The sequence below is a fragment of the Thunnus maccoyii genome, chromosome 23, assembly GCF_910596095.1.
Source record: "Thunnus maccoyii chromosome 23, fThuMac1.1, whole genome shotgun sequence".
Classification (NCBI taxonomy): Eukaryota; Metazoa; Chordata; class Actinopteri; order Scombriformes; family Scombridae; genus Thunnus; species Thunnus maccoyii.
In genome coordinates, this window is record NC_056555.1 from 1,772,111 (window position 1) to 1,799,869 (window position 27,759).

Consider the following 27,759-nt stretch of genomic DNA (forward strand, 5'->3'; position numbering starts at 1 on the left):
GCTTTGGGTTTGACTGTCCTCGGGTCCCTTTTTGATCGGGTCTCTGTTTTTTGAAAAGGAATGTGTCTACATTGGATTCTGGTAGGTCTTGCACAGGTCCATTTGTAATATCCTGAAAAATATAATTTCCTCAATTTTGATAACTTCTTATTTTACTCTGATGCATGCCTAATATTTAAAATTATCCATAATCTCACACCCCCTCCTCTTAGAGGATGCCTGGCCCATCCTGGCAGTGGTAGTGCCAGAAGGACTAGAGCATCTATTAGGGGTGACTGGGTACCGCAGTTCAGAAAGACAAATTTTGGTCAATCTGTTTTCTCAGTTAAAGTAGTGGGGAAGTGGAATTCTATACCCACAACCATTAGAGACTCAGGAAGCTTTGCAGTGTTTAAAATTAGCCTCAAGCTTTGGCTAAAGTCAGCACAAGTGTCACCACCAATGATAACCTTGTATTTATTGTATTTATCATACTGATTATATTTATTATCTCACACTGATGGATTGTGTTTTTTTACATAGTGTATTTGTTGTTCTGTAGTTGTTTTTTGTTTACCTGCCCAGTGACAAAAAAAGGTGTAAATTAGCTGCTAGCTAACTCTAGGGCAATTACTTTTAATTGTGCACTATCCCATAAACAGAAATGAAGAATAAATGAATGAATTTAGGATTGGGTCCCAGGATTGGCAACTTTTATAGGTAGTTGAACCAGGAAGTCAGTCTGTAAACTGTAATGTATGTTTGGGTAATCACTGTATTGTCTGTCCTTGTTTTGTCCTCTTGCTAGCTTTGGCTAATTTGTGTAATTATCTAAACCAGTATCCCTTGGAATTACATTCATATTGGACCATTCAGCAGGACACAATTTACACCCAATGTCAATATTCAGTGTGATGCAGGGAGTAGCTGCATGCAAGTACACCAGCACATATGCTTCAATCTACAACACTGATTTCATATGTTGTTAACTTCTGTAGTCTATCACCTGAAAATTCTTAATGTGATGCAAGTGTGAGCTGTTTTCTGAGCATTGCAGCTAGGGGCGCTATAGCATGAAACAACAAGAGAAAGCTGACCCTTTCGTTTGGGTTCACTTCTGCTCAAAACAATCATGTTGAGCAGAAGCTCCAACTGAACTTTGTCATTCTTCCTCTGTGAATGAGTCAAAGGTCATACATCACTACTACTATGTTTTCTTTTCTTTCTTCTGTGTAGTAAGTACAGTAGTACACATTCCTGCAAAGACACCATGTTTGTTTACTACTATGGTCATGACAACACTCTGATTAGCTTTAACTAGCCTATATGATAGGATCACCCCCTCCAGTGTGTAAGAGCAAACGTTGAGTATGCTTACTGGGTCAGACGTTGCCATTTGCATTTCCGTACTTATATGGAGCATGTTCGTGGCCTAAGGGTGTGGAGATCGGGTGGTAGACTGGTATGTAACACATCTGACTTTGATGCTGGAAACCAAATTTCATGCAAATAAAGTTTGCTTTCTTAACTATTTACATCTCTCCCTAATCTTAACCAAGTGTCTTAGTTACCTAACCTTAACTATAATATAGTTCCTACAGGAAGATAATGGAGAAAGAATGTTTGAAACATTGCAATTGGATGTTAAAAATGTATCTCATCAAACATAATTTAGAATTTTGCTGAATCATCCAATATGAATGTTCTTGCCAAGAAGGAAGGGCCACTGACTGCTCATGCTTCTTGCCCAATTGGACTTGTTTAGTGGTGTAGCTGTGTTCCCACATCTCAGCAATTAATTTGTTACCTCCTATCTCAATGTTACAGATAGGAATGAACCCCAAGACTATGGAAATTAGACTCATGTTTAATAAACCTGAATTATCCTTTAAGTGCTGTTAATTTTGTTGGAAGATAACACAGTTGGTGGTAAACCGTAGCACGGTGGGTGGAGTGGGGATCCCAGATTTGGCTTTCCTCTTAATGATACTACTAATCATCATGACTCAATGTGTCTTTTTGTATTGAGTTTGAGATGATGTGAAATCTTATTACTGCATCAGGAACAGCTCCCAGGTAGACCTCCTAAGCTGATTTGCATGAAAAGCGGCTCGTGTGCCCATCACACTCTACACCTTGCTGCTGAGGATTTGTGTGAATTTTCACCTCCAAATGCCTTTATATGCTTCTAAAGCTCCAATGACATACATACTGTAGAGCCTCCTTTGCATGGCAGAGCTCACGTCCCTCCCTGCTATAACAGAATACTAATGAATGTATAGCTAAGGTAACTTAATGAAATGGAGGGCAACTCCCCCTGCACAATCAATATATTTTTCATCCTCTCTGTCAGTATGGCAGGAGGCATTTAGTCCACAGTACGCTCTGTACTCCTGTCAGGACAGTGTGGATTGTTTTGACCTGTGGCCACTCTTGATTATCATGTCAAGAGAAAGACTCTCCTCTCTGCTGGCTTCTGCAGAACAGAGGCAGCTCTTCATCTTTGCTCTTCTGCCCGTCTTCGTGGCAATCACACATGTGCTCGGTCATGCTCAATCTACTCTTATCGCTTCCTGTTCTGTTCAGCTCTGAAAGCTGATGGAAAGTTGGGTCCCTTCTCTCCTTCTAAGCCACTCGGGTGTCTAGGCAGAGTCGATGGTGGAAAGCACATTCTGCCTCTCATGTCACCACTTCTGAGGAGAGTTACGAGTTGCTCCTGTGGTTCAGTGTTAAGGGCAATCTGGGATCAAACCAGAAGTGACAGGTTTAATAAACCATTCTCAGGCACGGCGTCACTGTTCTCTGCAGCAGAAAAGATTTCTTACACCAGGGAATTTCTCATTCTCCTCCATCTTTATGATATGAACGAGTTATATGCTTTTTCAAATTTGATATACAAGATGATTGATAGCTAAACTCTTCGCCGGCATGCAATTAAGAAACAAACAAACTGTGTTCAGCTACATTTAGAGTATTCTTGAGTTTGGTCCAAAGGAACTTTGAGAGGATGCTCTTAGTATTAGGCAAATGGTTAAATGTATTGGATAAGAATATTTTTGGTATTGGAAGCAAAGTATGTGCATTCTTGAGAACTGAAGGGATGATCAAGAACAGGTTTCCACCCTCTTCAAACCTTTTTTAGTTCAAGCATCGGTGTGACAGTCAGCATCTTCCAGGGAAGCTTTCAGTGATTCAGCTCTAGCAGAAAAGACTGCACCAAAAGCTGTGTCAAGCAGTTACAGTTTCATGCTACTGCAACAAAACAATGTCTGGTTGCCTATCATGATGTCTCTTTTAGTACTTAACTCAAGAGAATCTTGGGAAGAGAAGAGGAATTCATGCTATTATTATATATTGCCCCTTGTGGCCACAATAGCCTCTCTTCAACAAATGTTACATAGTCTCTCTGTAACTACAAATTAGTTTATTATTTAAAGGGGACGTATTATGCTTTTCCTTTTTTTCAGACATTTATATATATATATATATATATATATAATGTCACAATGTTGGATATTCATGTTAAAAGTGGCCGAAGTGTCAAATATAAATAGGTAAACATATGTAGCAGTAATCCCTGTGAGCAAAAGGCACTGGCTTCAGACTGTTCTGAACGCTAGGTTTCCAACGTTTTTTCTATTTTCAGCCTGAGCTGATGTCAGCTTGTGAAGGATTTCTTTATATGGACATCTGCTACATGCACAGCGCGCAAGTTCACTACTCTGCTCTGGGGGTAGTCAGGCTAAGCCATGACTCCATTACACACCGCAGCAAAGTAAAATAAGTAGTTTACCGGTTGGAGGTGTGCTGGTTGTTTGCAGCGCTTCATAAAACATCATCATCACTGTGGCTGTTTCTGCTTGTACTCTTCCTCCCTGCATTATTTCTAACTGATCCGCTGAACAAATAGCTCCAAATAGCTCCATATCTCATTGTTTCGACTGGTTTTTAGCACCGCTAATGAAGCTCTGCTACTTTAGTGAGGAACATGTTTTACTTTCTGTAAATTCTTCACAATAAAAGTCTCCTGTTATTTAGTCATTTAAAAGCTTTTAACTTGAAGCAGTAAAGCAGGAAATGTTTGGTTTGCATTGGCGGTAAAGTTACACAATTCTGATAGTAAAACTGACCAATCAGAACAGAGTGGGCTCATCGGGAGGAGAGCCTTAAAGAGACAGGAGTTAAAACAGCCTGTAAAGAGAAATTGTGTATACTGCATAAACTGTGAATCATGCAAAGCTACTCTAGTGGAGTCCAAAAATAAAAATTTAGAGCTGAAATGAGCATAATAGGTCCTCTTTAATTTTTGTGACTGCCACCACTCATAATTTAGTAGTAGTGAGTTAAAGGAAACCTCATCAGCCCCACTGCCTGCTGTATTTAAACCTATGTGGCTGATCTGCACCATGACATCACAAGGATACATTTAAAACTGCTGTTCTCAGATCATTCTCTCAAAGCTTGATAGTGAAAGTTCAAAACAGTACAAAAAGGAATTAATCTCTTCTTCATCATCTTTTAGTCAGCTAATTTCTTAAATAATGTGAAGAGGAATGCTTTGTCAAACATGGCTTTATACTCTGCTTGGTCTCTGCAGGTTAAATCTAAATTCTGTTTCCTTTTGAGTGTCTGTGATCAACATTTAGTGCCAACTCTCAGTACCTGACTGTTTCTGTTTGTGTACAATCTTGTTAGTACAGTTGTACTTTCACCCTTCCTTCCTGTCACTCCACACAGTAATTCTGCTTTTAGAGAAAGAATAGCAAAATCCACTGTATTGTGAAGCCAATAATAATTATTGATCGATTCCTAAGGCTACTTATAATCCTCCCATCCTTTAACTTTATTATCTTTAACATACTGATTAAGATTGTCCACATATTCATGTATTTTCTAAATAGCTAAAAAGGTAAGGGAACAATCACGGTCATGGTTAAAATAAATCAACATTAACTTTGGTCTTTTATGTCAAAGTCTGATGCTTTGTTAATCCAGCTACCTCAACCTTGCAACATTTTGAGGATCCTCAAGCTTTTGCTTCTGACAGATAAGAGTTATAACTCACACAATGTTCCATCCATACAGCACACTGTGAACAGTTCTCATATAGGGACTGTTTCTTTGATGTCTGAAAACCACAAACAAAATTCAGTTCATGTCCAGTGTATTGGGGATGGAGGCAGAAATCTCAGAGACATGTATCTCAAAAACCTGGACAAATAAAACCAAAACTGTCTGCATGTATGGATACCACCAGACAGAAGAGAGAAAAACATGTACTTAGTAATTTGATTGAACTGACTTTATTTTTCATCTATTCCTATGAATTATTGAAGATGGCCCTTTTGAAAAAGCTCTGTAGGTTATTGAAATACAGCAGATAAGACTTGATGAGTTGGATTGAACTGGGCTTGAGTTGTGTTCATGTTGGGTACCTTTGTCCATTACAGGTCTCTGTTTGGGATGTCTTCCATTAATCTGCAGACTATTTTTCATAGCAGTTCCGTCAGAGCCATTTATATTTCTAACCTGTATACATCTAGCATTTCTGAGCATTGCCCTGCTTCACTGCAGTGCTCTCCTTCAGAGAACAATTCAATCAGACTCAGCATGTTTCCCCATGGCCTTTTTCAACCAATAAACCACTGCTCCCGTAATCATCACTCATCACTTTTAGTGTCAACACACAGCAATTTACTATTGAGCTGTGGATATAAAATTCCATTTTCTATTAACTTACTGTTGAGCCATGAGGGAAGGTTCTCAATTGACATCTCTAGCAATGACTATAAATTTGAAGTGAGGGTATGGATATCACATTACTTTTTGTACTAGGCGAGATTAGAAAGACTGAATGTGATTCGTAGCTCAACTTGCTCTCACAAGTGTTTGTGAGTTTTAGGGAGGATTGTAGCTTTTATGGTGCAAGTAAAGTTTGACCGAGGAGTGAAAGGGGTAATGTATAGAGCATGTTTGGTGGCTGGTGGCTCCAGGATTTTATGACTGCAGCTTAGTGGTTATCAAATACTGGACAATAGGATGATTAGCCCACACTCACTGTTTAAATTGTCTTTTTGTAATGATAAATTAACCCCAAAGCTTTCAGAGTACAAACTGAAAATACACAATTTATATGGTTATGTGGTTAAACATATTATACCCAGAAATATGTATCATTCAGTTTTGCAATCTAAATGTGAGAATAGTCTGTTTTCACACAAAACTGTAGATTAGAGAAGAGCATGCACAGAAACATACTCAAAATATCTTTTTAATGTCCACTTCATCTCCTGTTCATAATCTGTCAACCACAGATTAAGAACACAGAGGCCTTTGGGCTGTCATACAATGAAGGTTATTCTGAGCTGTGTATTTATTATGAATGTCCACCAGATCTTGGAGAGCGACTTCCTGGTTCAAATTTGAACTCCTCTAGTTGTGCATGCATGTAGTTTTATAATGCTACTAGGGATGCTACAGTGATGAATTTTTCCCACCAGTTAATAAACTTGTGACAACACCAGTGTTACCGTTACACTGGACATTTTACAAGATAAGATATTCGTCCATGATGCTCAACATCTTTAACATTAGATCTTTAGATCTTTAGATCTTCCCCTTACTTATGAGTTTGAGGGAGGGCTTCAGGCTGCTGCTGCTCAGGATCACCAGCTGGTCCTCCTGCATGTAAAGCCGAGCTGCGGCGCACACAGACATGGGGATGAGCAGGCTGAGCGGGCAGAGAGCAGGAGAGTTTCTGCTGAAAACAAGCACCGAGACCCGGGGAGACATGAGAGCAGCTGCTTGCCAACAGCTACGTGTGTTTACAGCAGAGAGCAGGAGGGAGGACAGGCATCTCTCTCTCTGAAGGAGTTTTGTATTTCTCTATAATGTAGCACATTGATAACAATAATTAATATAAGGTAAACTTTCTGTCCTTACTCACTGAACTCTCTGCTGTGTGTGTGGACAGAGCAGACACTTTCACTTTATAATTGTAACAATTGTAGTAATTCAGAGAGCACCCACAAACAGTCAAATGCACCACAAACTATGCTGCCAAGCGTCATGGTGTGTCTGTGCCATTTGCATGTATGTAAATTAGGTAATATTCCTACGTTTGGCATAAAATTGGCCCCTTTCTATGCAAATAAGCTTCGTTGCAAAAGCAGTCTAATTCACAAAGACCAGCGCTAATTGCCACATGCAATTAGAGTGGAGTTATTAGCGTTTTCAGATAGTTGGTGTTCACTACACGAACACTCACTCCTCCCCCTCTCTCTCTCTCTCTCTCTCTCTTTCTCTCTCTCTCTCTCTTTCTCTGTCTCTATTGAAATCTTCAAGCTTGTGAGGCTTGAATGATATTGAATTGATATTGAATGATATCAAGGGTGAAATCTTCAAGTCAGGGGGATCAAGTGGGTTTGGGGTGGTAGGTTTATCTCAGACTTTCAGCTACTTAAAAGTAAAAATGTCCTGACAGCTCTGATGCTGCTGCTTGATTACAAACAGATCCACTGTATAAACCTGGAATCTGTGTGTAACAGCTGATCTGTGTAGATGTGTAGGAGAACACAGAACATTAAATACCATCAGATCCTGACCGATCTGGTGTTAATGAAGTTACCGCTGCTGTGCCGCATGCGTAAATGTGCACAACCTCTTTCTCAGTTTTATCATTTCATCTGCTGTGTGATGCTGCAGCCGGCTGTGACACACAGCCAGCTGTGGACAACAAACAGAACATCAGTACTGATGTTTCTGCAAAATCCCAGATACATTTGGTGACACTCTAACAACATTATTGTAAGATTCAAACATTAATCTAAGATATTTCAGACCTACCTGATTCACATTAATAGCTGTAGCCTATTCTGATGGACATTTCAGTAGATTATGTTAAAGAAATACTAGAGAGGTAAAAGAGGCAAAATACATGAAAGTTGGCTTGTGATGTTGCAGAGCTCAGTGTCCACCTCTGTTAATTAAAGACACAATAAAGACACAATTTGAGGCTTTTGTGCTCTGCAGTTTTCATTATGGACCAACCTGTGTGCTGAAATGTGGAGAAAAGCCTGAAACACTGGAAACAGCTCTGCTTACTCAATCAGACGCAAAACAAGGGTAAATTGCACTCAGTTGTAAAACTTTATGGATTTGGCCCTTTGCATTTTACAAATTAGAGTGTTTTTTATTTGATGAACGTGGGTGCTGATATGTGAAAATGAACTAAAGGGTTTTATTTCTATAAAAAAAAAAGAACACCATGTAACTCTGGTAACACTGACTACCAAGGCAAGCCTTAATGCAATGAATGAATGTTGAAGATATTTCAAGTGCTTTCGTGTTTAGAGCAAATCATTTTCTTAAACTGGATTATTGTTAAAAGCCGGATAAAGATTAAATGTCTTGGTGGCACCTGGAAGTTATTCACAGTCTTTTTTGTTTGCAGTCTATCAACTTATATTGTCGGTGTGTTTCTCCATCATCGACTTGACTTGAAATTGACTTGATGAAGACCGTGAGATGCAATTGAAAGCCTGGAAGAAGCTAGTTAGGGGACCTTTGGTTGCAGATAATTTTGCCACACTACTGTTAATGCTGGAGTTGTTGAAAACCTGTCTGTCTCCAATCAGTACTGATAACAATCATGGCCAAAATTATTATAAAAAAAGATCCATGTTATTTTTAAAAAAAGAAAAATCTGAAAAAAAATGAACTAATCAGGCAGTCTGAGCTCCTGTTTAAAACATAGCCTACTACCTTTACTCCATGCATCCCTGCATGACTGGATCTGCTTACTCTGTGGTCTGATGCCTTACTTGGATATGGTAATAAATGTCTTCAGTGTAGGATTTGCAATGTAAATCACAGTATCCAGTGGAGAGCTAATATCAAACAGGGGTCAAAGGCTAAGGAGCCACTGAAATGATTCATAGTCAGCCTATCAAAGCAGTGGTTGTCATACTTGAGAGACTTGTTTAATCTCTTCTAGCCTCATTTAACCCTGTCTCACTCTGCGCTCTTCACATTGGCCTTGCCACAATAAAAAAAAACTCCAGAGATTGAGTAAGCGCTGGGAGGAGTGCTAGAAATCCGCTCCCTCTACTGCAGTTTACTGGGTGACACTATGATAATTGGCATCCTGGCTTGTGTATGTGCCAGCTTCCGCAGTGCCAGCCAGAGGTATTATGTTTCATCCCTGGGCAGTCTCTGGTGAAGATTAAAAATCGACTGAGGTCAACCGGGTAATTGGACAAATGTGGTTGTAACGGAAAGAGGATTTCGACTAATATCATATAATGAGACTTCTATACTCTCTGCCCTAGATCACACTAGAAATTGACAAAATTAGTTCAGGTCATCAAAGTCAGATTAGTATGTCACTGCCTGATTTAAGCAACATTTAATAGCTGAACATATCTTCAACTTGGTTGGAAGGTTAAAAGGGGTTGAACCGTTTTATTCTTTAAATTGTTATTGTTATTGTAATTGTCACACTGATATGCAAATCCCATATGTGCTGCATATGGGATATCAAATCTGATGCAAATCTGACATAAAGAGGCTCACCAATATATTATATACATATTATTCAAATGTCACCAAATGTGGTATGCAGATCCACTATGTCCTCTAGTATTCTCAAACCAAATTTGGTAAAAATCTAATGATTCTTCACCTCTTCTGAAATTTAATATGTAACAACATTTTCCTTTCTGTGTCTCATGCTGCCATCTAGTGTTGTTGCAGAGAATAGGTTCAGAACATGCAATGCAGGAGGACCTGTAGGGAAAAAAAAGTGTGCAAACAAATTTGTGTTACACTTTTGATTCAGAATTGCATTGGCTGCATGGTTTTACCATTGTCTTATTAAAGCCTAGAATTAATTATAATTAAGAGATCGGCACAATATTAAGTAAATGATTCAAAATGTGTCTTTTTACTGAGGAGCTTCACAGATGTATTGTTCATAGCACCAACTGAAGCCGTGTGCTCAGCTGTAATTGTGTCTATACAGGATGTGAAATGTCTGCCTCTTCTCTAACCCAGTTTTCCCTTCTGTCTCCTCTCTTCCAGTGCCATGAATCAGCCTGGACAACAGCTGCTACCCACATAGGGGTCACTTTACCTCTCTTTCCATTTGCTTTGGTCCAGAGGATGCTGGGAATGTGTCGTGGGCGCAGGAAGTTCCTGGCGGCCTCCCTCGCCCTGCTTTTCATCCCAGCACTCACCTGGCTTTACCTGTCAGTCGGCAGCTTTCAAGGTTAGCAGTTAGGCATTTAATAATTGCAGCTGACAAAATGATGCGTTGGCACGTGTGTCAACCACAGCAGTGATCACAACAGCTATGTGTGTGGCCTTCCAGCACTTGCCAAAGGTCTGCACCACACATAAATCTCTGACACACTCACACACACATCAGAACTGATCCTTTGTAATATTAGGCAGAGAGATGATCTGGATTTGCCTTTTAAAATCTGTGCTTCTTTTTATTTGTCATTTAACTGTTGGAGTTAACCAACAACACATCTTGGATCATTTTTTCAAATCCTGAGCTCATACGGTGTGCCAGGTGTGTGCACATTTGTATGGAAATCGGAGCCTGACACACCGGAATGGTGATTGGTTCCTTGGCTGGAGACATTCCCAAGCGGATGGTTTCTCCCATATGATGTCAAGCTATCGTTGTAAGGAGCCAAACCAACCTGCTGGTGCCCTGTTCTCTTGATTACTCAAATCAGAGGCATTTGTCATTGGTGCTTTGTTTGCAAGATGTTGAATTTCCCTTATTGAAGTTGTGATTAGCTACAGTATCTAATTTTTCCCATTTTGTTCTGTAACAATGGCAGATGGACTGCATTCATATAGAGCATTTGACACTGAGTAGGCCAAAGCACTAACAAAGCAAAATATCTTCACTCACAATAACCTTCCATGGAACAACCCTGCAACGACTATAAGCATTCGCATTTGGGAGGGAACTGTGTACACAAAATCACTTGAGGTTTACCCACATTCACTTGTGATAACTCATAATAACAGTGAAAGTGTGGAAAAATAATAATCCCATCAAAGGGGACATATGCTTTTTGTCATTTTCAGTTATTTAAATACTGTTATGATGTCGGACAGGGATGCACGATAATATCAGCATGTCATTGGTATCGGCCGATAAAGGCTTTAAAATGAAATATCAGCATCTGTCCAAATTGAACATTTCTGCCAATATAACAGGCCGATTTGTCGCCTTCTCCTACACCACCTGGCTGTGCTTCCCTCTGTGGACTGTTTAACCTTCACGCAGCTGCCCGACAGACCTGCTGCTTCTACCAGTTCTGCTTCCCCGGTTTGTTATTCAGGTTAAAGTGAGAAGAAGCAGTGTGTCTTTCAGGTAGCTGAGGGAAATAGAGCCTGCGGAGGAAGCACTGGGACCATCAGGGAGAAACAGTCTACGGAGGAGCTGCTCTGTTCAGCTGCAGAGATAGGTAGTACCTTGGCTGACAGGATGTACCACTCTGTTTGGAAAAAAATTCTTCTTCTTTTTGGTTTATAACAGTGGTTGGCAACCAGCATATTAGGTGCATTACCACCACCTTCTGCTCCAGATTGTGGACCACAGATTAAATCCTACACATTAATCCTGTCTGTCTAATAAACTCAAAGAAAACTACTGCTCAACCCACTTGGCAGGTTCATTAAAGTTTTAATGCTGAGCTCCTGAACTCCGGTCTTCCTAAGTTCATCTTTCATATATTGTCTTTCTTGATCAAACTTAGTACAATCCATAGCCTTGGTTGCTAAGGTTGTTGCTAAGGTTTTTCCATGTGTGTATTGTCCAGTCATATTTCAGATCAGATTTTGGTGCGAAAATGTACAGATAAATAAGAAGCAAAGATATTCCAGTAAAGCCCCAGAATATAAATATAGACTTGCATGATGTGCCCCCTTTAACAATGCAGGAACACATATAAAATGAGACTTATGTCCATGAGCATGCCGGGAGGCTTTCCTACACAGCTACCTTAGGATGCTACATTATAAACGTTTTCATAACCATTTTCCATTTAATCAAATTAAACTGATTAATGCATCAGTTTTTGAATATGTTGAGCTTATATGGATGCCAGATGGCAGATTGCAAATAAATTCAGCTGAGTCACATGTATCATCAACATGTATAAAAAGGATCATATTTGACATCAACACATTTGACTCTATGTGTCTTTAACAAATTACTAATATTAGCCTAGGTAGATTCCAATAAAAGCTGTTATCCACCACTAATTTAATCCAAATAAGAAATATTACTTTAGTCACTCTGTAAAATTAAAGATGACTTAAAAAAAGACTATATTGTACAATGAACAGAAATAGACATTGTCTTTATATCAAACCCCCAGAGTTGTATATACTTATCCCACAAGTCTGAAGAAACAAATTTCCTGTAGACAAAGTCACCCTTCCCTCCCCTTTTCCTTCTGGAGGTGGTATATTAATGAGTTACTGAGGCCTGTCCAAAGTTGATTACTTCCTCCAGACAATATAGTCCAGGAGTTCTTGGAGCCATTTTAATGACTTTGACTCACAGGATTGAAATACTGCAGTAGTGCCATTATTAATTATGATTAAATTGACAATTTTGACTCGGGGTCACAGTCACTGGAGACTGTATATGTGAATACGCTCCAATAATGCAATAGTCACCAAGGTCTGCAAAGTAATTATTAGATTTGGCAGAAAATTCCTGGCGGTGGGGAGTAGTTGCTGGGAGTATGATAAGTTGTGAAAGGACCTGGCTGGAGGGAGTGTCAGCTGTAGGTGAGGCCTGAATGTGTGAGACAGGAACAATGTGCTTCCACTGGCTCAGACTCTCCCTTTCACACTTCCTCCTCCTCCTTCCTTCCTTCCTCTCTCTCTCTCCATCTCAACCTCTTTTCGTTGCTCTGTCTCCATCTTGACTGTTGTGTTTTTCCTCTGCTGTGTTTATCTGTCTGACAGAATGAGAGAGATGGCGAGTCCCTGGGGTCCTTAGTGCTTTGTCTGGATGAGCTGCCACATAAAGCAAACCTGCAGAGGGAATAAGGTCTTACTGATGGAAAATACACTATAGGGCTAAAAGTATGGGGGCACCCCAGTCCACATACTTTGTGCACTTTAGCCTTGGCCTGTTTTTAATGGTTTTGTTGAGAGCTGGGTATCAAACATGAAACTTTTTTATTACCAACTGATATATGACTGTAGCTAGCAATGGGGTTCAGTAGCATTCTATCAAATCCAAATCCTTTTAATCCCTATTTAAATACATTTGTAATCAACTTAATATTCACAATCTGAGAAAATGATATGAGGAGCAGAAGATATAACATGTTGATTAAACGTATCCCAGCATAACTATTATTTTGATGTACCGCTGCGACTATGTTGGTATTGTTGAACTACTAAAGCACACAGTCCTCTTGTGGTTGGAGAAAGATGTTTCTTTTCACTCACAATTTTTGGCTGAGTACCATCATCATCACAGAGCACATTATTGCTCGTGATTAACTTTAATTAGCAACAGTTCATATAATCTGCCACCAGAGATATTTGTCATTTTAGGCAGCAAAAGTAACAGTTATTGGCAGCAAAGGAGAAGCCTGCTAACAGTACCCGAATGATTTGTGCATTGTTTTTTGCTAACAATAAGAAGGAGAAAAGATTTGATAAGAGATTTGTTAGTGTCAGACTTTAACATATGCAGGTATTTTGTCATCCGCTCCAGAATGGATCCAGCTGTCAGAGCCCATGCCTATCTGTAGCTCCACCTATTGAACCAAAAGCTAGCATCGAATTTCTGGTCAGATTTGTAGTCTTGTTTGTTTATTCTTTGATCAGACATTTTCTTTCAATTTAGATTATTTGTTTAGGTATAAATACTGACATAAGTACTGCTTGTGTTTAGACGAGACCGTCCTCCCGAGAAAAACTACACAATCGTTCATAATGTCAGTCGCCCAAATATGACATATAGTTACGTTTGAGTGACAGATGCCATCTAGAGGCTGTAGTAATTATGACCCAGAGCAGTGGTTTGGCTGAGATGACGTCTACATATGTCAACAAAGTTCCTGATTCAGAGGAGGAGGGGTGGATGAAGTATATAACCCAGCAGTGGACTTTGCCACAGAAGACTGCTGTTCGTTACCTGTTTCCAACAGCAAGTGTCGCATTCCCAACCGTGAGCCATGATGACAAAGGTCTCTTACTTTTAAGGACGTTGTAACTTAAACCCACACTGTATATTTCAAAAATCATGATCTTTTCCTCTGTTTTTGAAGGGTAATCATAATGCTGCAGCATACAAGGGAATTTTAGAGAACAGTATGTTTCCAACTTGCTGCAGCTGTTTGGGGAAAGTCTTTTCTTTCTCTTTAATGCTCTTGCGGCTGAATAGAAACAAATCCCTGCAGCCAAAATCTTGCAGGAAGCCTGAAACCAAAGGAGTGAAGGTGAATATAGCAGCAGAATAATGCAATACATATGAGTGGAATGTTTTAGTGTCCATTCACTTTTTCTGGGTGTCCACATAGGTGATGTGTCATGTGATTTACCTGAATTCTGCTACAAGATTAAGGAATTAAGATTAGTCACAGTTGGAGAATGCATAATAAGCATCCTCCCAGGTGTGTACAAGGTGTAGACACTCTCAACATGTTTAATTATGTGAGTTAAATAGTTTAGTAAAGTGCTGTATTTGCATTCCAAGGATGTTTTCACACCTGCCATGTTTAATTCAGATGAATAGAACTGAGTATTCACTCAGGTCAGTAAGAATGTTGTAATCAAACTGTAGTGCAGACAAACAAACTAATGATGTGAATCACAGTCAGAGGATTCAGTGTTGTTGATGATGTAACTGTGTGACAGTTGGATAAAAATGAGTTAGCAAGGGCAACCATGGAGAAATGAGGTTTTCATGTACTTAGATTTAACTTCATTTATGAATATTTATCTATTTGTTTGGAAAATACAAAAATAACACTCAAGGGTTTAAAATATTCAGTAGTGAGGCTTGCTTTTTAAGTTTCTTGGGTGCTTTTGTAGGGTCAATCAGTGCAGAATTAAAGTGAGAACTGAATACACGAAGCTACACATAGATTCTGGTATGGACGGTAGGAACATGTCAAGGTAATGCTGAATTGCCCTCTCAAGCAATTTAACTCCACATATTGTTAATGGTAAGATCTCTGCAGAGTTGCCAGGTTTGTTTGTTTTCTGCAAAAAGGGTCATTATGATAAAGAATAAAAGAGTGGGATATATGAGATACCTGACCTGATGATCCGGCAACCCTCAACTTCAAGCTGTGTGACACATTGTTGACTAGTTGCAGTCCGACAGCAGTAGTAGTGGAGTCTGTGATGAACAGTGGAGATTAAGCAATTAGTATTTATAGTTCAAACATTTCAAACGTCACAGAATTGAAAACTCCTTTACTCGACAAATTAACATCATGTGATATTATATTTAAATTGAAGGTGTTTGGTGTTTAATTAAACAACTTTATTACTGTAATAAGAGACGGCTGTTCCTATCCGATCTCCTTCCTACAGTCAGTGTTTGTTTCTTTTAACTATGACTATTTATATTATTATACTATTTATATATCCCTTACCTTACCAAAAAGTTTTAGTTAGAAAATATTTACCAGAGATGCTGCTCCAGATCACAAAACACTGGGTTTTGAATTGGGTTCATTCTTGACTTTGGAAACATTAGTTTGATAAAAAAAAAAAAAATTAAAAATCTCAGTCAAACCACTCACTACATTTTTCTGGAGCAAGACATAAGTACAAAGGGTTCCATACTTGGGTCAAATGATGATAACTGAACCAACCAACCAACTCCATGACAACCGAGAAAACTCCACCCCCTGAGGAAGACGGGGAGCTGCAGTTTGAAGCAATAGTTAAAGCTAATGAGTTCAGTTGTTTTGATAGCGAAAAACATTTATTGTTAATGAGGTGAGATGACTTGTTTTATATTCCTGCTCCAATCATCATGGAGACATGGAGTAACAATTGACAGATAAATAAGTACATGACATCTGCTCGTCTTGTGCTTGTGGAAAAAAAAAAAAAAAACAGTCTGGTCTGAATCAAAAAAGCAGAATATTTGGTGGGGTGTTAGTAGGATGGCCATTTCCTTAACACTTAAAAGGAGGACGCTTTGCAGGATTCAGTGAAGCCAGGATAAAAACTGAAAATAATCCCAAACCTGTAAGACATAATAAGACTCTAGTGTACTCATCATATAGTTGAATGTCTATTTGCACTCAAATGTGTAGTCTGTGCACTCAGATGTGAAACTGACACAAATTTGCACTTCAGCCTTGACACTGACCACATCCAGATGATTTCTCTCATTCCTCCATACTGAGGCCATCATTGAAAAGACACATTCGTTATGAGCATGGCTACATGGCGTGGAGAAGATGTAGACACTGACCTTCCTCAGATTCACAAGTGGGACATCTGCTTTGGGAAACAGTTTCAGATACTGCTCCTCACTGTGGCAACTTTCCATTTCTGAAGAGCTGAGAATAGCTTCTACCATGCTATATTCCTCATAGAGTCCATCCATATCAATGTCTTTCAGACGGCAGGCCTGGATTGCATCACTGTAGTCTTCATAAGGAGCAGCAGTTGTGAGGCCAAACTTTGACACTTTGCTAGTAAAGCTGTTCTCAGATAATTCTGACCTTTCACTCGCATTTCTTGGCTCTTTCATAGGAGACAATAAAATCAGCCTCACATTTCTTTGCCAGATCAGGGGTTATCTGCTTGAGTTGTTCACAGCAAAGTGAAAGAATTGTCCTTTAGCCTTCTCTCAAGTTTCCCTTTCAGTTGAGACATTACCTTTAACACAGAGGTTATGCTAAATGATTTGGCCTCAGGTGCTCCAATACAGTCTGAGAATACCTTTAAAATGTGACTGGGGAAGAGAAATTGCATCTCAGATACTTCAATGCCATCCTCTTCAAAGCATTTCCACAAAATCTCAGAGCATTCCTCCTCACCAAGACCTTGTGACAATATGCTGCAGCAGCTTGCATTCCTCCGCTTCCACAATCTCACAGAATTCCTTTAACTATGTCGTTCTGCTAGCTGAGATGTTAAAATGGCTATAAACCTTAAGCACAACATCCAAGCTGCCTGCTGCATATCTTGCTGCATTGTGCAGAATATGGGCTGAAGAGTTTGCAGCAAGCACGTCCTTTTGAGCCAGTTTCAGCTTCTAATAATCACTGTTGTGTTTTCTGTAGTTAACACTGGCGTTGTCTGCTGCATATGCTAACATTTTTTTCACATCTAGACCAGAGATCTCCAATTTAGCCAGCAGCTGATATGTCATAGCTTCCAACGTTTCAATGCTATCACATAAAAAGTGAAAATATCTCAGTAAAATGGCAAAACACTTCATTGTATCTTTGTTTGATGCATTAGTTGCCACTGAACGATGCAGTTCATTTTCTTTTACATAATCCACATGTGTCTGGACAGAGTAGGGTGCAAGGATATTTTCGCACAAAGCTTTGGCTTTTAATTTTTTCACAGGTCAACCTTGATAAGTCATTGTAGATTTCTTGATCAACTTTTATTGCGCAGTCTACACTCCTGTATGACTGGTGATACTTGACTACATGCATTACAAAGTTCTGCAGCAGAGATTTTGTCATCTTGAGGTGATGAAGCTTCATGGAAAAATGATAAAAGTGAAGACGCACCTATGCCTTGATTATTACTTTTGTGCTTGTCTGTGCTAGTATGTCTGTTGATGGCACCTTTCCTTTAGCTGCTTATGTTCGCATCGCAACAACACAATGTGCAGCCTGCTTTTTGTAATGAATCCATGCTCTTCAGACCACTCAGGATTAAAAGAAGTCTTTCGTTTTGGCGGTTCTTTATTATTTGTTAGACCACAAGTCTTAAGGGAATGTATACTAACAGATAGCCTATTTTCTATTTTTATAGATTTATAAAGTATAAAATAGGGATGATCGCAAAAGGAAGACAAATGAGCATACAGCTCAAGGCTGCACCAGTAGACAGACACAGTAATTCAAAACCAAACTGTCCAACCTAAAACTGGACGGATAGCCACTCTAGATGTAAGTCTATTTTGAGGTCCAAGAAATGTTGTAGCATCTCTGTGTGCTGCTTTTTTTGTAAGTGACAAATTTTTACTAGCGCATTTCTATTTGTGGTGAAAGTGGTATGAACCAATTGGTGTCATTTATTAGAACAGCCATTTTTTACTATCTGGCATTTAAAAAATATATATTAGTCTAACACCACAGTATTGCAGTAGTGTTTACCAAAGCAGAATACAAACTAGAGTAGGCTTTTCAGTTCAGCCCCTTCCCTTAAGCTATTAGATCTCCAAAAAACACAAAGCCCCTTGCTTTACCCTGAGACACATGCCAAAAAGCTGATTTTCATCTTCACCGTCAAATTTCATAAATGAATAAGCTGTGTTGTGAAAGCCAATTTTTTCTAGCTCAGGGCTAAATCCAAAATAAAGTCTCGCTTCAGTCTCTCAGATTAGAAAAAAGTTATCCATGCTTCCATCTCATCATGTCTGGATTATTATTAAGGATGTCACAGTGGGGCAGTTTTCACCCTTGTGTAAGTTCTCCCAGAACACCACCAAATACTAGTGTTGCCAACTTTTAAATGGCTTCCCTTGGGTTACAGTGAACAAATGCTTTGACACTGGGAATTTTGGCTTTACACTCAATTTTTAATACTGTGTGGTCTTTAGACATTGCCATGTCTCTTAATGACCACTTCGGGGCAAACAGTCTAACAAGGAATGCATTAGTGAATGAAGAAACCAGTGAATGAATAAATGAGTATTAGCTTGAGCTACAATATTCTTGTGCATCGTAGAAAACAGTTGGCCCCGGAAAACCATATTAGTGAATCCCATTTTCATCCAAGTTGGCAGTAATGGGGGTCTGGAAAATGCACAATTTATTTAAAAATTCTCAATGAAATGAGCAGACCCCCTGTTTTTCCCCAAAGCCCAATATGCAAATAATGTGTCATCCCCATTAATCCTATTGCCTGTTCATTACTTCATTACTTTGACCTTCCTGCCGAATTCATTTAAGTTCCCTTCGAGGAATCGTTGAACCTTGTGAGTCGAGCTTCCATAAATGGACAACAGTCTTTCATATTCATAAGAAAACAGATGCCCACTCTCTGGATCCCCTTTGAGGAGAACATTTTGTGTCGTAGCTCAGAAACGGAAATTAATATCCCTGTGTCTTCAGCTTGACTAAGGCCTTTACACAGACCACCCACAAGAGAACTATATCCTGAAACAATCGAACAAATGATGTATCTGAGAGGTTTGTATTGTTCCTGCAGCCACTTACTTGGCTCATTTACTCAGTAGTCTTCTCTCATACAGAATGCCCTGTGGGGAAAACACACCTCAACTCCTTGATGCCCCACAGGTAACCTTCATAAACCATGTCAACAAGCCAAGGATCCGCACGGCTGTAATCTGATGCATGCCTGTGAACATTTTGCAGTTGTTTGTTCAAGAATTAGTGTTTGTGCATGTGTGTGTGTGTGTGTGTGTGTGGGGGGGGGTTGATTTGGCAGCTGGTGGTGTCAGTGTCATATGGGAATGAGAAACTCTGAAATTGTGAGACTTCAGCATAAGCCTGGAATTACCTTCTTGGTCATAAAAAGAACTAAGAAGATGCAGCTAAAATAGATTAAAGAAGATGGATTGGTTGGAAAATCACTCATCATGTCATGTGAATAGTATTTGGTGTAGGTATGATGTAGGACATAAGGTAGTAACATTAACAACATAGTATTCACATGACTTTAAGTTTTCTTTCTTCTATTTCAGTCACTTTCTAATTCCATCTCTTGTCCCAGTTCTCCCATAATTTAATCACCATCTTTGAAGGTGCAGCATACTCTACAGCACTGTAAATTGAGTCATACAGAACATGACAGTTTCAGGTCTCTGTAACTTGATTTAGCTCTGCATCAACAGGCTCCGAGAAGATGTACGGCTCTCTGCTTCACTGTGAGGCTTTGCCCTCCAACAGAAGCACTGGCTGTGGAGCAGGGTGAGGGAAATGATACCCATTATTATGGAATGGTAGTTGGTATCCTTTATGCATCATCGCTGCCATAAACATTTGATAATTAAAAAAACATGAGAGGTGCTACACCTCAGCCGTAAAGGACTGTGTGGAGTACATCAAGCATCAGGCTTGCACGCAGGTACAATGAAGACTTTTACTGAGCAATTTTGACCATGATCATAGAAAATGTTTCAGAGATTTTCTTCACTTCCTGTTTGTTTTTTTATTGTCACCTACTGCTGAATTCATGTCATATAGGAGTTACTGTTAAAACCAGTTTCTACCTTGTAAACACAGCTCATGTAAACATCCAAGTTGTAATTATGACAGGGAAACTTTAACTTTCACATTTTTACATTTTTATATTTTTTTGCAATGAATGTAATTAATATAAAATCTGTTCCTTCCATTTCACTCCCTTTGATTATTATGTGTTCTTTAAAATTTAGCAAATTTTGGCCTTAGGGCTGCATTTTAAAATTCAACATGCTTCAGTATTACTGAGTGTCATTTAGTACCACTCAGGAAACCTAGTGGTGTTGATTCCTAATCAGTAAGAATCTATGGTTGTATCAGCACTGAAGAAAATAGAAAGTGAGATTAGCAGAGCATAAAAAGGGATTTGGTGCATACATAGGAAACTGCCATGTAATTAAAATAAAAGAATAATAATTGTTCAGGTAAATTTTATTAGAACTCAACTAAAAATGCAATACAAAGGGTAACATTTGTCCTGACATGAGGCTTCAAGAACAGTTTGTTCATTTGACCAATTTAGTGGTAGTTTAATTTTTATTTAGAAGGCAACAAACTCAAGATGGTGTTCAGAATTTTACATCTCTTCCTTCTAGCAGTTTTGAAAACACAACGGCTCTAAAGAGTTTGCTTAATGCTGCTGTTAATCGTTTATTCAATCTGTAGCCCGAAGGATATAATCTTAGCATGTAACAATAAATGAAAGATGTTTTATTGTAGTTACAGAACTTAATTGTAAAGATAACCACGGGGCTGCAATGTTGTTACAGTATTAATTGATGTATTAGTTGTAGTCTGAACTAAGATCCACTGCTGTAAGCATAGCAAAGCCAAATGGCGGTCTGAAGGTCACAGTCAGAAAGAAATAGAACGAGAGACTGAAAGAGAAAGAGAAATGCAAATTAAGACACATTACAAACTTAGTTTTACCAAAGCCACTCAGCACCACAACACCGGACAAAATAGCAGCAATGAAGCATTATTTTTTACATTTCTGTTTCCCACAGTTGCTTCATGTTTTTTTACTTTCCTGACTTCAGGCTATTCAATGATCCTCGTCATACAAGAAGCTACCTTTTTGCTGGATGAATGCACACTTGCAGATCCAAATGTTTCTCCTCTTCAACCAGTATTCAAAGTTCAACAGCAGTTTTGTGCGTCATTGCTTTTTAGACATATATGTGCAAAATGCATCAAAAAAACCTGGTATCAGATCCTATACAGTGGCATGCAGATCAGATGAATTAAAGTCTTAATAAACACCATGCTAAATTTAAAAACTGCGGTGACGTAGTCCTGACGGTAATTTGTGACAGGCTCAGTAAATGTCCCTCTTGGTATCTTTACTGCTGATGATCATGATGATGTCATGACAGGTCTGTACTGCAGCCAGCTTCACTTCTGGCATGTTTTGGGGGCTTCGCCCTGGTCTTCAACAAGTGAAACATGTTGCTGATTTTCCCTCAATCCTTTTGTTTAGTTTAGGATCGTTGTCCTGCTGCATTGTTCAGACATCCGAAAGCTGAAAACCTAACCCTAATCTAACTTTGAATCCAGTGTGATAGAGTAGATCCAAAACAATGACACACTTTGACTGCACTGTATGATTTCTCAAGAACAAAAGATAATTGCTGCTGTAAATGTATTGAGATGGAGAATACTTGTCTCAGCAGGTCTTCGTAGACTAAATATGCTTACTCAGGAGGTGACTAGTCTTATTGACTGAAAGCTCCACCTCATAAGTTATTTACATTCTCCCCATGAATATTCAGGCTGTTGATGCCTAAAGCAAAACAAAACACTGCCTTCCTCCCAATAATTGGGGCATTTGTGTTTTTGTAAACTTTGTTATGCAACTGTGGAAAGCAGCAAATAAAATCTAATGCAAATTTACACCCCAGGACAGTGTTCAGAGCTCATCAAAAAGTGAGCTTTCAAACTGGATATTGCAGTTTTGTATTATATATATAGAGAGAGAGAGATATTTTGGTGTGAATCAAGGTCATCTTGCATAACTCTGCAGGTTCTCACTATTTACATATTTACTCGTAGTACTCATTACTTTTGTCAATGTCTTGACAGTAGTGGAGAGTCCACTGTAATAAAGTCTTTTGCTTTTCAAACAGGGTACAATACAATATCTACCAACTGTTTGGAGCAATGTATTTGGAAAGCATAATAGTTTCTAGTTCCAAATAGTTTTTTTTTCTTTTTGAGGAAAGATTTTACCACTATGTTTTGATCCCTTCTTTGTTTTTATCAAGTATTGTACTAACATATGCACAACAATGCACATGTCTGCGTAATTTGATGCACGTTACTGCTAATTGCAGAGGGCAGTAATGCAAATGTGTAGTGCATTTAAGCCATGCAATTGACCGTTGGTGGTAATGCGCCTAGAAACAGAAAAGCACTAGCAAAGTGCAAGGAATAGGCAGAGAAGACTGCTAGCAAGGAAGGAAATGCATTCAACAGATTGAGAATGACCCTGTGAGAAAGGAAATAACAGACTGAAAGTAGGAACTCCCTGTTCTTTTATCAACAGGGGCATTCCTCAGGGTTCAATCCTAGGTCCTTTCATTTTCCAAATCCACAAGGGGTTGTATTAATAATTGTTGATTCCACCTTCACGCAGATGACATTATGTTACAGACACATGCTTAATACACTGCAAACAATTAGCAGTTCAATTGCCCAATCAATCTAGTAGCAATACTGGGCTGTGAAAACATCAGTTTCTTGAAGTGCATGCAAAAGGTGATGCATTGAGATTCTAGTTGGTTGGGTGATGTTTTTTTTTATTTTTTATAAAAATTAGACATAAGTGGACATAACAAGGTTTAAGTTTCATCAGTAAACCAGTGAGCTTTAAAGACTGGCTTAAACACAGCTGGGCCAAATACAATCATATTTGCAACTGTGATGAAAAACTTTCAATGCAACTGCAGTGAAATCTAATGTCAACTTACATGTATCAGATGTTAACGGTAACTATTACATGAGACATTTTCAGCACTGACCTAATGCAACGTAAATATGTGTGCCCCTCTGTTAACACCAAAAATATAACCACAAATCCACACATTGGACACAGTAGCAGTACAGTAAAGTAAAAAATGATTGATTGTATACATGATGTATTCTGTCATGATATAATACAGCATAAATGAATAATGTTGGTTGGGTTTTCAACCTGTTAGCAGCTGTCATACAGAACAGCATCCATCTAACCATCCAACAACATTCAAGGTCACTGACCCAGACAGTTCATCAGTTTTTATTACTGTGCTGTGGTGAGTCTCTGCATGATACCATCCAGATCATACCATCACTGTCAATGCCAAGATTAGGCAGCTGACACAATCCATCTGTCCCGACACACACATACATCCATGTTGGGGACACACGCACCATACTGTGCTTCAGAAAGGCTGCTATAAACACATGCTTTGACAATAATCTTTGTTAAAGGGAAATTTCTTTTCTTTTTTCTTTTTTTTTTTTGGAAACTTGGATGTATATCATCTGAGTACACAGTGACATCACTAAAAAGAGGTCTGACAGGTCAAGAAACACAAGCAGCCAGACAATCAGACAGGTTGGAAACAAACGTCCAGGTTAGACAAACTTATTTGGAAGAGAAACAAAGATAAGGTTAAAATTACTACCTAAACTGTCCGTTTTAAACATCCATCACAGTTGACAGACCCACTTCCTGCTTCAATTTAGTCCCATCTGTGACCTCAGCACCCTATACATTACTCCATGATATGGTCATATACTGTTTCCAATGCAAACAATATGTGATTAAATTACAGAACATCTTATTGCATACTGACGTCACATATGAGGCTAAATTGAACTCTGACTTAACATAGTTTATTTGAAGGTAAAACTGAAAGTGAATGCACCAAGATAATCTGAATAAACTGCTGGATTGTTTACAACCTGTCTGATTGTCTGACTGCTGTTTCTTACCCTGTTGGACTTGGTTGTAGTGCTGACTTGTTCCCAGAAACAACATTATTTTAATGAGTACAATGTTATTATTCCCGATAGAAATGATGGCGGAATGATGAAAAGTAGGAAAGTGTAATAGGGTTCTGGCATCAGATAAACCTTTTAAATACGTTAATCTGTTGCTCAAACTGGATTTCCTGGATCCTATTTTATTTCTCACAAGAACCTTAAACAACGCGCCTCCACCAACACAGCCTCTAGAGCTGTTCTCCACTCTTTTTTGAAATTCTGCTTGCCTTTGGGAGTGGTTGGACAACATGCCATATGAACTTGAAACATTCCCATACAGTTGTGGTCAGAGTCTTCCTGGTTGATATTTTCCCCTTTCTTTGTCAGCTTTTGCAATCTGTGTTTATAGTATATTTTTTTAATTTTGAGATTATTGGGTGGATTATATAATATTATTGGCAATCTCTAGCTCTACCTTCACTGAATATGCTGTTAAATGAAGATTCCACCCTTTGATCCTTTGTTAGATATGATTGATGAGTGCTCAATCAGTGCAATGTGGGTTATTTTGTAATGCAGCACTGTAATTCACTCTTCTGTTATGCTGACATTCTTTTGACTTGCTAGATTTTTCATTTAATTGTGTGAATATGAAGCCTGACTCTAAAAGAGCATAAGTAGATGCTGAATATTCACTGGATTAAAAATGTTTAGAAAAGCTATTGAACAACACTCATTTTTTTTAAAAAATACTGAGTCGCCTCTATTCATTTATTCTTTTCTGTATCAAATGATATTTTCTTTTTGCAGTGGTAATCTGTTAAGGGTTAACATTGGGTTAGTGTTTAGGTTAATAGGGAACATTATTACTTGATGCAATTCACTCTGTCCTCCTTATCCAAGCGATTAGACAAAATGGCGTCTGGCTGGTGTAGTTCTGTGGAGGTGTTTCAAGCCTTCTGCCAGGTGAACAGATGCCATCGCATGATGGATGTGTCGCCACCATCCAGCAGATATCAGAGAGCAGGAGGGGGAGTATGGAGCTTTACAGATGATGACAATTAAATCTGACATACATGAATGCACTGGGAGCATGGTATCCAAACAGTCATGAATCACTCAGCAACTGCTACAAGCCTGTCTGTCGGCTGGCTAAGAGGTCAGCTGATTATCCTAAGAGCTAAGAGAGGAGCTTTTTAATTATCATAAGAAGCACAGGCACTCTGTCTGTTTTGTGTACATTATTCAAGTACATTTATTCTAGTACTTAAGTCTAATCTCTCTCCTCCAGTATTTAACTTCAGTCGTATTGTGAAAGTTGATTATTTCAGATACTTTATAGAATCAGGTTTTTACATTTAAGAAGCAAATTCCATGCAGATTATGTAGTTAAAACACATGCTGCCCAACTTTTACTTTGCCATACCATGCATTCTCATATAATACCCAGTGCTGCTATAATGGCTGGGTAAAAACATTAAGGAGGGGTGATTGGTCATTGTACTATGGCTCACATGGTAAATTCAGTATAATGTAGAGTACATTTCCACAACATTAATTCCATCAGTACAACATCAGTCATGTCAAACTTACCACTCTGCTGCTCTCACTTTCACTTCTTAACACAATACTGGTTCATTTACTAGTTACTTCACATTCCCTTCTTCTTTCAGTTTTTTGTTCCCAATGTAAAGCTGCTCAAAGCTCAAAACTCACTGTCTATGTTTCAAATGAAAAGCATACCAGGAAATAGAAGACTCATGCCCTTTGAGCTGCTGGAAGAATTTTAATGGAAACATTTGTACAGGAAGAGTTTCATTGAATGCAGCTCAACAATGATCCAAAACAGTGCAATGTAAAATTGGATTTAATTGGAATTAATTGGTGAAAGAGAACAGTATTTCTATTAGGAAAGAGAAACTTTGAGAGAGCAGCAGAATGGTAAGTACGACACGACTGTTGCTGTACTGATGGAATTAGTGCTGTGGAAATGTACATTGTAATGAATTTATCTAGAGAACAAGTGTTGAGTTTGCATTAACAGCATAAAGCTGCAACAGCAAATTAGAATGAGTGCAGATAAGGACATGGTGGCCTCTGACTACGATATTGTAAAATATGCTCATAAAACAGGGGAAATTAGAAATAAAGACCTGTTTCCAATAAAGACTATTTTTCAAGTAAAAGCCTGCTTCTCTCTGCAGTAGAGGTAAATAAAGCACTCATGTATTATGATATATAATTATATGAAATTTATGGTAATAATAATATATAATTTATGGTGATCAAATGTTTGCGTTCTTTACTCCAGGCGACATATCCAATATACTTTGTAACCTGAATCCCTGACTGTAAAACTGTGGGTGTGAACTGCTATTAATACTAAGTAATTCCAATCAAAAAGGTCAGGAGTTAGCTTTTAGTAAAACTTTAAATGCAGGCCACTGTCAGTATGACTCTTGATGTTATTATTTATTATTTTATTACTTATTGATATATTTGGATCCTTTTACCTCTGACATAAAGCACATCTGCAGGTGGAGTAGATGAAGCCCACACAACAATTAACATTCATCACATTTTATACAGTTTAAATTTACAACATGTGTAATCTGAGCATTAACATGGCGAGTGTAGATGTTAAGTTACAGTGCATTTTAATCAGCTAATGAATGAATGAATAATGAATTAGATTCTTGGGCTTTGCTGAGGCTTTTGTTTGCATGTAGATGATGAGCTTCATGACAAATACCTAAAAGCCAAATGAATTGGCTTGGCTGCATAAAAGACCAGGTGCATCTGCTGCCTTGAAAATGCCATATGCAATCTCTGAGCAGCACAAACAAATGGTCATTGAGTCTAGTAAAGTGGGATTAGGCCCAGCAAATCCACTCTGCAAATTAACTACAGCTTGGACGAAATGGAGTCCAGAAGGTGCTTTGGTTTTCTGCGAGAGGGCTTAACTGCCCTGCATGCTTGAAAGGCCCTGTGCATATACTGGCTGCCTTCATATCTTATGGCCTCAGGGGACAATAAATCTGAAGGAAAACAAAAATGTGCCACTAAATTAACACACTTCATTGGAGAACAAACCAACGAGAAGTTCTATAACGTTACTGCAACTAATGCAAGGCTGCATATAGAGGCCTTTAAACATAAACATTTGAGGAAAAATGTGCATATGTTGGAGTTCATTGGCTTTTTCTCTGGAGGCATGTTCAGTACATGGATGTTTATTTGACAGCATGTGTCAAAAAGGGACCAACATTCTCCCAGTTGGATGAAAACAACTGGTTGTTGACTGAGATGACAGATGGTATCATACTGGAAAGCCATCTATGTCCCAACACCGATCAATGCATGTCATTTGAGCTATAACGCCTCTGGTTCCTCACCATAC

At 38.7% G+C, this 27,759-nt stretch overlaps 1 protein-coding gene across 1 annotated transcript in view; it reads left to right on the top strand.

The window, feature by feature from the left end:
- The window catches only part of large1 (LARGE xylosyl- and glucuronyltransferase 1), a 128,974-nt gene that overhangs the window by 30,938 nt on the left and 70,277 nt on the right, over positions 1-27,759 (top strand). The window contains exon 2 of the mRNA XM_042403196.1: positions 10,060-10,246. Coding sequence (XP_042259130.1) covers positions 10,141-10,246 — 106 coding nt within the window. The 5' untranslated portion in view covers positions 10,060-10,140. The remainder of the gene's footprint in view (positions 1-10,059; positions 10,247-27,759) is intronic.